This window comes from Struthio camelus, chromosome 6 (genome assembly GCF_040807025.1).
Source record: "Struthio camelus isolate bStrCam1 chromosome 6, bStrCam1.hap1, whole genome shotgun sequence".
Classification (NCBI taxonomy): Eukaryota; Metazoa; Chordata; class Aves; order Struthioniformes; family Struthionidae; genus Struthio; species Struthio camelus.
The window spans coordinates 11,123,456-11,133,949 of NC_090947.1; the positions used below are offsets into that span (position 1 = coordinate 11,123,456).

At 46.1% G+C, this 10,494-nt stretch overlaps 1 protein-coding gene across 3 annotated transcripts in view; it reads left to right on the forward strand.

Moving 5' to 3' along the window:
- Positions 1-4,806, forward strand: part of SATB2 (SATB homeobox 2) — a 140,463-nt gene extending 135,657 nt beyond the window's left edge. For all 3 annotated transcript variants that reach the window (XM_068948224.1, XM_068948223.1, XM_068948222.1), the window contains one exon: positions 1,675-4,806. In XM_068948224.1, coding sequence (XP_068804325.1) covers positions 1,675-2,130 — 456 coding nt within the window. In that variant the 3' untranslated portion in view covers positions 2,131-4,806. The remainder of the gene's footprint in view (positions 1-1,674) is intronic.
- Positions 4,807-10,494: the final 5,688 nt, after the last annotated feature.

Here is a 10,494-nt window from a genome sequence, read left to right on the forward strand (position 1 = left end):
GCCCGTTGAAGTGCCGTCCCCCTTTGACTTCGGTGTGCCTGCTCCCGCTGTCAGGCACAAGAGCAAGCAGTGACCCGTTTCTCAATTTGCGAGTTGGGTCATTTTCACAGAGTCTCTTCTGGGTTCGGCTCCCTGGCAAAACTTCAGTAGTGGGCTGTTGTTGTGCAGTTGCATGCTGCTTTTAAAAAACTGTTGCTATAGATCACTAGCAATATGAACTATAAGGATAGCGCCGTTTCATGAAGGAAATGAATACAAAGTTCTTTAGCATGAGCCCTTTTATTTGTTTGCACGCACTGACAGTGCGATGTGCTACTGCGACTTCCCTCTTGCATTAGCAACCTGGATAGCGTAGGATTTCACCGGGGGCTCTGCGTGTGTGTAAAATTCAGTACAAGCTCTCAGCAAACTTCCAGTATTTATTCTTGTTTTTTCCATTTAGAGAGTTTGAATGTTTGAATGTTTCTTGATGTTAGAGATTTTCTTGATGTTACAGTGTACAGCAAAGATGTTTTTTTCTTTGCGTGAAGAGCTAGAATTTCCTCTTACTTGTAGAAGGAAATATTTATCCGTATTGATTTTGTTAGCTCTGTAGCTTTGAGTTCTAATAATTATTTCCCTGCACCTGAAGAAACCTCTGGGCAAATACAGCCTTCAGTCCTGTGGGGGATTTTTGCTGATAATCTCTCTTGTATAGATTTGATTTTAAAGAAAGCATATGTAGCTCCTCTGTATTTCTAACAGTGCAGTGGAAGTATTTTTTTTTCCCTAGGATGCGGGCTGCACAAGGCCCTTTCTTAGTCATTTTAAGTGGCTGTTAGGAAGATTAAGAGCTACATATGCTTTCTTTAAACTTGCTGAAAAGGAGACATTGCCAGTGAAAATCTTTTACAAGACTGAAAACTCTATTTGCCCAGAGGCTTTCTCAGAATGCAGGGATATAATTATTTGAACTCAGAGCTGCTAAACTAGTGACATTAATACAGATGTAATACCAAGAAATCTGTTCAAAAGATAAGTTAAAGCCAGTTCTGCTAAGCAACTGAATTGACTACAGTGTTACTGTTCACAGAAGGGAAACTCGTTGCATTTCTGGACGACTTTTTTTTTTTTTTTTGACCATAAAGCATTTGTGATGGATTTTAATGCCAAATCGTTATTCGTGATAAAGTAGCACTTCACAGTCCCGCATGTGATTAGGCTTTCGTGGTACTAGGCACCTTGCAGGAACAGTGGGAGAGTCTCTAGCCTAAAAAAACGGGGGGAGACACAGAGGGGGAAGAAAGCAGGAAGATAACTTGTCCCAGAGGGGACAACTGGCCAGCTTGTCATGACCACCAGACTGTAACCCATTTTGACTTACTTTTGATTTCGGCTATTTGATATTTCTTTTTATCATCTGTATTTTGTATTTATTATTGAATGCGTATTTTAAAATTTATTTTCTATTGTTTGCCTTTTATATTTTTTCCCCCTGTCAATCTGTAGTTACTGGGACAGCTGTCCAATAGGTAAGAAAGGTAGCGGAAAAGGAATATTAAGTAGTACTTCACAAAAGTGAAGTAGACCCTGTGTAGAGACCTGCACAGCTGCCTCTTATCTCGAGCATCAAGAGGGCTATTTTCCCCGAGGGTCACTGTGTTACATGAAGTATGTGTCTGTTTAATCCTGTAGGTCCTGCACAGACAGCAGTCCCAGCCTGCAAAGGAGAATTCACCACCCAGAGAAGAGGCTCCTCCTCCGCCTGCTGAGGACACTTGTGCCAAAAAGCCAAGATCCCGTACCAAGATATCCTTGGAAGCTCTAGGTATCCTTCAAAGCTTTATCCACGATGTAGGTCTCTACCCTGATCAGGAAGCCATTCACACCCTGTCTGCTCAGCTGGATCTCCCCAAACACACCATCATCAAATTCTTCCAGAACCAGCGTTACCATGTAAAGCACCACGGGAAGCTAAAAGAGCATTTGGGAACAGTGGTTGACGTGGCAGAGTACAAGGATGAGGAGCTGCTGACAGAGTCAGAGGAGAACGACAGCGAGGAGGGCTCTGAGGAGATGTACAAAGTGGAGCCTGAAGAGGAGAACCCTGACAAAAGTAAGGCAGCCCCAGCGGACATCGACCAGAGATAATGTGAGATAGGAACGCAGAAAGCAATACATTGATCCAAGGATTTTCTGTTTTTATTTTTAATTTTTCCTCTTCTTACTTTTTGTTTGTTTGTTTCTGATGCGCATGATCCATGTGCAAACCGAATGAGTTCAGCATTGCCCAATCAAACATCGCCTTGACACAGACACTGAGTGTTACACTTCCTACATTTGACTGAAGTAATCATTGTAATCACATAGGATTATGCCTTCATTAATCTTGCACTTATGAAAGGGACATCTAGCAAGTAAATGGGAAGAAAAAGTCCTATGAAATCAATGAAGGAAAATTTACAACTTTGTGTGTATATATATATATTTACATAAAATATATATATATTAAAATTGCATGGGACAGAACTTTACAACCTGAAAGTATAGACTGTGAAATGAGTTCTTTACAGATGAGACTTGTTTATGTATTAAAACCACTTCACAATGAGTTGCTTTGGCTTTTTGATAAACTGCCGCCTGCTCTCAGGGTGTGGTGACTATTTTTGAATTCCTATTTATTTTCTATGTTTATCCCTGATTTTTTTTATTATATGGCTTCCTATCTGGCAACTCGATGGGTAATTTTTGAGGTATGTATTTAAAGACGTAAATCAACACTGCCAAAAAAAGAAAAGAGGAAAAAAAAGAGAGAAAATGGAAAAACAAATCAGGGCACCTTAAAAAGAAAACTAGTAAGTTAAAGTACTTTAAACACAATGCACACTTAAAATGATTACAGCATGTTCCTTTCTCTAAACTGTCCTTTCTGTAGTGAACAGATGAATTTTCATGGGATTCAGAGTGACCTGAAACTGAAATTCAGTGCAGAGAAGACTTGTCCGTTACTGAGGTCTTAATAGAAAGAGAAGAAAAATAACGTGTTGAGAGTTGATGTATGGAATTCATACTATAAACCATGTTTTACCGTGGATTTTATTTACCTGTTCTCTGTTTCAGATCTTAAAACTTGTAAGCTTCCTTCTTCTTGTTGCTTTTTGTTTTTACTAAAGTGAAAAACACACAAACGCAAATGTAAAGTTACATCGGGAAACAAACTGCTACACTCCCAACCATCCCCTCCGGGCAAACTGCTGACAGGTGAAGGGTTTGCATTGCTGACTTCCCACTCACCCTTCTTTCCCACCTCCCCTTTATTCCTGTCCTAGCTGGGCTTCCTCTGTGTCATGCATTTTGTGCCAGTGGAATGAAGTGTTTTCAGCCACCGGTCTCCGGCTGGGCCCGCGTCCCATGCACGGCAGCCCCAGGCACGGGCGTTTTCAGGCCCTCGGCAGCCCCGCAGCTGCAGGCTGCGCGAGTCGGGGCAGCGCACGCGGTCACCTCGCTGCCGAAGGGTTTTGCAGAGACCTAGCGTAGCGACTACGTTACATAAAGCAGAACTAATGCTGACTGACTCTTCAATGGCATGAGCACTAAAGCTGCAATCTACTATAGTTTCTAACTGTTTTGAGGCATCATGTCAAAAGAGACACCAAGTAGCATTTACTTTTCACTTCCGTGCAATGATTTCCGAGAAAAGACCTCACCTTCGCTACTATTGCAGCTGGATTGAATTCGGACTCCTGTTTAAACTGCAGTCATAAGGTTTCTGTTTTTCTTTCTTTTGTTTTTTTCCACATGGGCTTTTCATGTAACCTTGACAAAGACCTCATGCAATATCACTTTGAAAGTTATTTTCTGTTTACTACACCAGGCAATGTAATATAACTGTTAATACTATTTATATATTTGAAAGGTATAAAAGGTAGGAGTTAAAAACAAAAAACAAACCTCTATGTGTAGATATTTACTCAGAACAGACAATATACAGGGAGAAGACGTTGCAATACAAGCTAATTCTAGCTGCTCAGTAACCTCTGGAGTTTTTAAGGGATTTTTTCAGAACTAATGTTTGAAACATAAGAGTATCTCTGCATAAATTTCATATACCTTTGCAAAATAATTGTGGATTGCTTACTTATGCCCCTTATGCTCTTCATCCTTTATTTCTGTAGTATGCTGCAGCTTTAATCAGAATTTCAATGGTTGCTGCTTTATGTTTCTCTCAGAGCTACTCTTTCCAAACTGTCTTCTTATCCTGTTGCTGAAATCACTCCGTACATTTGAAAAGAAACTGAATTTTGCCAAGCTCTTGTAAGATTGTTCATCTGATGATGGCATCAACATTTGGTATCTTTTACACTTCAACCAAAAATTTTATTAGGTATTTTTTCAATGCTGAGTCTTGCCTTTTTATTTTTAATTTCACTGCCAATTTTGCAGTGGTTCTAAGTGAATCTGTGGGCATTTTAGCCTGTGGTCTTGCCAGAACTTTGCGAATTACAATGCATATATGTCTATTTATTCAATATCCATCATATAATATCTATTTGGAGAAAGAAACTTTTCTTGTAGTGCCTCTTAACAAAGCACAATTTTCCGCCTTTTTTGTGAAATAAAAAATAAAAAAAACAAATTGTGTTTTATCGCGGTATCAACAATGTGAATAAGGATTAACATATTGTAAATGTTCTTTTTTCCATGTAAATCAACTTTATCTTTGTTATCACTAAGTGATAATTAATTTTTAACTTATGTGCATTGTTAGGCTGTTAGAATTTTTTGGTTGTTGAAATAAAACGCATTCAATAAATATGACTTAATTTGTCAAGTAATTTACTGGGCCTTATTTTTTTTCCTGATGAGTTCAAGTGGAGCAAGGCCTACAAAATGGAGCGGGGAGGTAACGTTTGCATATTGAAAAAGAGTCGATGAGGATGGTGGTGTTGCGTAAGTTGATTGGTGTCGGTGCAGTTGACAGACTTCTGTCACCCAAGACTGAGCTGTTGCGTCCCTGGCTTCTGACGTACATGTGCGTGCACATAGAGCCTCCTAAGGGATTTCTCGGGATGAGGTGAGGGTGCTGTTCAGCCAGTCGCAGTACATGCTCCAAATACACACATAAAGATCCGCTTCCAGTCTGCTGTCTTCCTTTGCTGGTAGATATTTTCTGTTTATAATTAAAAAGCCACAAATAACTGCGTGTCAGGAAACTTTTGGAGCACACATGTCCATGGTTAAAGGACATAATAAAAGGCTTTATAATATTTATAGCAGGGCATCCTACTGAGTGTCTAGAGGAATGCCGGAAGGATTGATGCATCTTAGAAATGTGTGAAATGATTTTTGGGAGAATACAGATAAATGGAAAAAATTGCTCAAAATTCTTAAGCTAACAAAAGTGGTAAGTGCCTGGATTCAATCCTAGCAGACAGATCATATACTGCACACCAGACTTGAATTGTCTAGGAACTGAGGTAGAACAATTTTTAAAATAATTATTTTCCTGTAGTTTCAATGCAATAGCTTTTTTTTCCATTGCTCTTTTACATCCTATATGAAACATCCATGCACTCCCTTGAGAAAAACAATAAGGGAGGGGGGGAAAAACAACCACATCTTTTGATATCCAGCCACCTGCTTGTCACTTGAATTTAATCTGAGACCAAATAAAAACAAGTGTCTGTCTGTCTGTTCAGCGAATGTTGCAGCACTTGGAGGCTGTGCAGAACAGCATTTGGTTGTGTGTCGTTTGGCTGGAACGCACAATTGCTTTATTTGCACTTACTTCTGACTGGGTCCTGTGTTCCCTTTTCTCCTGCTGTAGGAAAAATAAGCCAGTACAGACAAATCTCACCAACCTTCAGAGATGTAGCCTCCTTGTATGAGACGAGAGGTAATGCAGGAAATCTACAGCCTGGCGTTAGGGAGCTACTGTTGTTGGACGCACAAGGCAGGAAGGGCAGGTTTGGGTTCCACCGCTGCTAGGGGCTTTGGGAGCAGCAGAGGGCAGGGACCGGCCTTCGGAGCTGCTCCCGCGCCCCAGGGGGATGCAGTGAAGATGCTGACGGTGCTGGGTTAGGTGCTCTTTTCTGCTTGCCAATGGGGCAAGAAACAAAAGGAGTAGCAGCCCTCACTTTGCTGACAGACAATTTTATACATGCACCGTGTATGTGTGTCTAAATACAGAGAAAGACACACTCACGTGCACATTTTAATTGGGCTTTTCTTCCAAACCTTAAAAAAAATCATTTAATAGCTGCTACAGCAGAAATATTTCTATTAATGCTTCTACTCCTCTATACTTTATGTGCTGCTGCTGCTGTATGTTGTTGTTCATGTTTTAGTCTTCCAGACATACGCATTTCCAATTTTCAAACCTGTGTCACTGAAAAAAATAAACATTTTAAGATTAGTTTAAAACGTTTTTAAGATTAGGAACATACTGTCTATTGCTTGCAGTTTATTGTTGCTTAGATAAAAGTATCTATTCAATCTCTTCCCACTTACTTAGTAACCAGTTATTTGCTCTAGACTAAATGGATTAAAATTCTTCATTGATGAAGTTCTCTTTCTGTCCTGAACCTGTTAAACATGCAGGGATAAAAGCTATATATGTTTGACAGTGAGCAAATGGCATCCTAAAATCATAAACGAGTCATTACAAAAAATCTCCACTTACAATATAAAGTGCAGTGATTAATTAAAGATGCAGCTTTAACTTATTTATAGCCATTAAAAAAACATACCAGTTCTAACACAAAATAACACAAGCCAAGTCAGCCAGGGGAGAGATGCTGGCAGCCTGAGTATCAGAGAGCAGGAAGTGTGACAAAGCCAGCAGGGAGAGGCAAGTGCGGGCCACCCTCGAAACCTTTGGATAAGTTTGTGGAAGTAACGCTGGAAAGACGCGGAATAAGGAGAATAAGGTATTATGGGCATGGGAGCTCAGGCTCCCCTGCCGAGATCCCTTCCCTTTGCTCCGTTCAGGAGCGTCAAAGCTCCGTATCGTTCCAATGGCAAGAAACCTGCGTGCTGGTTCCCTGGCTGCGGGGCAGGTGGCGGGGAGCTTGGCAGCCTGGGCACGTGCTACGGGTGAGTCAGCCCTTCCTCCATCAGAAAGATGACATGAGTGAGGGAGAGACAGCAGTAGTCCAAGCACTGATTTCCACAGACTTTTCCTCCTTCCTTCTCAAATTTTTGATTGCTGATGGCCAAATGCTGGCTGTGCTCAGTTGGCAGTAGTGGTTAACTGAAGCTGGGGGTGTAAAAGCGGTGGGAGGTGAGTACTGTGCGCTGAGCCTGCGAGCTGAAGTGCAGCTGCTGCTCCCCGGGCTGGTGTGACTATGCCAGAGGACGCGTTGCTGTGGAAGAGTGTATCTCCGCTGGTGTCCTGTGCATGCCAAGCGCCTGCCACGCTCCCAGTCCCACGGGCACTGGGAGGTGCAAGGTGGCTCCTGTTGCGCCCTGTGCAAGGCGCAGGTGCTGACGGCAAGAGGCACCCAGTCTGTCCCACGGTAACGGCGCAGGAGCTACACCCAGTTCCTCTGAAGGTGGGGGTCATAACTTATCTTCCAGGAGGAGTCTGGTCTGGATTTGAAGGCGTCAAGAGCTGGAAAACCTACTATTGCCCTTCGTAGTTTGTTTGAATACCAGTTTCCCTCCCTGTTAAATTTGTACCATATTCTAATGGACATTTGTCTGGCTTTCATTCCCAGTCCTTGTGTTTGTTAGGCTTTTCTCTTGTGGGTGAAAGTCCCAGCTATGGAAGGACTCTTTAATACTAGGATTAGTATTAGTATAGAGTCCTAATAGAGGACTCTTCTCCTCTTCTGAATTGGCTGTTCTGATAAGATGAATTTTCCTGACTTGAGGCCTTAGTGCTCAACTGATGCTAGTTATGACTATTTGAAGGAAAATTCCACTTTTGTTAATGTCAGAGCTTCCTCTTTTGCTCCTTTTGACAGTGCCTCAAGATAGTGACAGGAAATGTTTTTTTAATGAATTCTCCACTAATAAGAACCTTGAATATTCACAGATATTACCTGTCACTGTTTAAGCTACATAGTTTTATTCTGAATATATGCTACCCGTTTGTAGTATTTCATGTCATCTTATTAGACATGACAAGGAGAACATGCCCTGGGATGGAGAGAAGATCTCAGATGAAATGCTCTCAAAAAATATTTCATTTTTGTGACCAATCTTAGTCAATAGCGAAATTGCAAGAAGCAGAAGTGCATGTAGCATTCACTAGCGAAGTCCTACCAGATGAGGTGCGGGGTAGACGGAGGGTGGGTCAAGAGCTCCTCCCCGGAACAAGAGGACTGTAAGGCTGCTCTGAGAACCGGCATTGTGGGCACACCATGAGTAGCAAGGTATTTGGGTCAGCGCAGGTAAGGCTCCGGCAGCCTGAGAGGTGGTTCAGATGACTTCAGACACAAATCAGAGCCCTACCAAAGTAAAACAGCCATTTCTGCTCCTTCAGGCAGCTGAGAGCTCCAGACACAGGGAGGATAACGTTAAGGGAAGATCAGAGAAGGTAACTTCTCCCGCACGCTTCACACAGTTTTCACATTCAAGAAAGGCGAGCAGAGCAGAGTTTTTCGTTCTGGAGCAATGTCTGAAAGTGCTTCATGCCTCTGGACTTGCCAGGGCCGGGAGCGCATCCCCTTCTAGGAGTTTAGTTGGCCGAGGGAAAGAGCCTAGCCGGCTGCGTCCAAGGTCAGCGCTTCGCTGCTAAGGGCTGCTGTGGCGAAAGCTGGTGCCGGTGAGAAGGAGCCTGAGCTGGGCTTCCTGAGCGATGCCTGCGCAGGAGCAGGCGTGTGTGGGTCTGTGCCCCGCCAAGGGCCACCCGGGCCCTGCAACCGCTCTGCAAAGAGCTGTTTCCTCGTTCAGTTCCTCTGGTCTTTGCCGCAGACCGCGCTTCTTTGTGCCCCGCAGAGCTAGTGGGACGGCGTGAGGCAGCTAGTGGTAGTGTCTTGAGCACCCAGCGCTGAGCCCTGAGCTGTGCGCTGGCACGTGTGCCTCCCCTCGAGGAAGGGCACGAAGCAGCAGACTGGTCTCGCAGAGGGATGGGGAGTCTTGCAAGGGACGTGGAATAGGACAAGACTGGAGACTGCGGTCCTCGGCCGCTGGCTCCAGCCATCGGTTTCATAAACTCCTCTGTTTGTATTTAAAAGCTATTTTTCTCCCCTGTTTGTATTTAAAAGCTGTTCCAGACTCTCATCGCCCTAACGGTTTTGTTTTCACAAGCTATTTAGCATCATTTGTTCTGTGTCAACATTGTCCTGTCATTCAGTCTTCCACACCCCACGTCCCCTCCTGACCTCCGGCCACCCACCACCCCGTGTGTGTTCATAGACAGCGGCTGCATCTCCCGCAAGCCGAGTTTCATGGGGCTCGGCAAGCGCGGCTCCGCCAGCTCGGGCCCCGTCCTCCGCGCCGCGTCCTCGCCGGCACCTCCCGGTTTGCCAGCCGCGCGAGCAGCCGCCTCTCGCAGGGCGGCACCTCCCAGCTCTGGAGTTTCCAGAGGTCATTTAAGGACAACCCAAGGCCCCGCAGAGCCCAGGCCGCCCGCCGTGCCCGTCAGGCCAGCGGTCGGTCTGTGCCGACAGCCGGGACGTCCGCCCGCGCCCTCAGGGCAGGCCCTCCTCCGCGCCGCCGCTTCCCGCCGCCCGCCTGAGGCGCCGCGCCGGGAGACGGACCGCCGGCCCAGCCAATCGGGAGCTGAGCTCCCGGTGCTCTAGCCAATGGGGTGGGGAGAGAGGTGGTGCGGGGGGCGGGCTCTCTGCTGAGGTGCTGTGGCGTGTCCCCGCGGCGGCCATTTCAGTGACCCGCGGCGGCCATTTCAGTGACCCGCGGCGGCCATCTCTCCTTGCAGAGGGCGCGGGTCAGCTCTGCCCCACTTCCCTGCCGGTTCCTCCGGCAGCCCTCCGCAGGCGAAGCCCTGCCTTGCGCCTAGGAGAAGGGAAGTGCAGGAGTGAAAGGCCGGGATGCGATCCGGGCAAGGGCGATCCCGTACTCCGGCTCTGAGAAAACTTGCGCTCCGGCGCGCAGGGAGAAAGCAAAACGCCCCGCGCCGGTGAGGCGATGAAAGGCCACAACAAACAGCTACCGGTCACAGAGACATGCACGCGTTAATAACGGCTGCCTCGGAAGGCGGCCGGAGTCATTAACTTTTCCCTGACGAAGCGCGGGTTGTGAGTACGCGGCACACCAACCGCAGGGCGACCTGCCTGCCTGCAGGCTGCCCGCCGCCGGCCTCGACCCCCCGCGCGGCGCGGGCGGACGAACGGCCGCGGCCAGCCCCGCGCAGCCCCTGGCGCTGGCTCCTCGGCCAGGCGGCCCCCTCGTGCCAGTGTGCTTGGGGCTGGCCGGAAGTTTCCTTCCCCACGCTGGGAAGCCGGCAGGACGGAGGGGCTGAGGGTGAGATAAATCCAGTTGCTCCAACCGGCTGAGAGTTCGGCTCTGCCCAGGCTGGAGCGAGTCCCCGAGGAGCTGTGACCGTAAAGG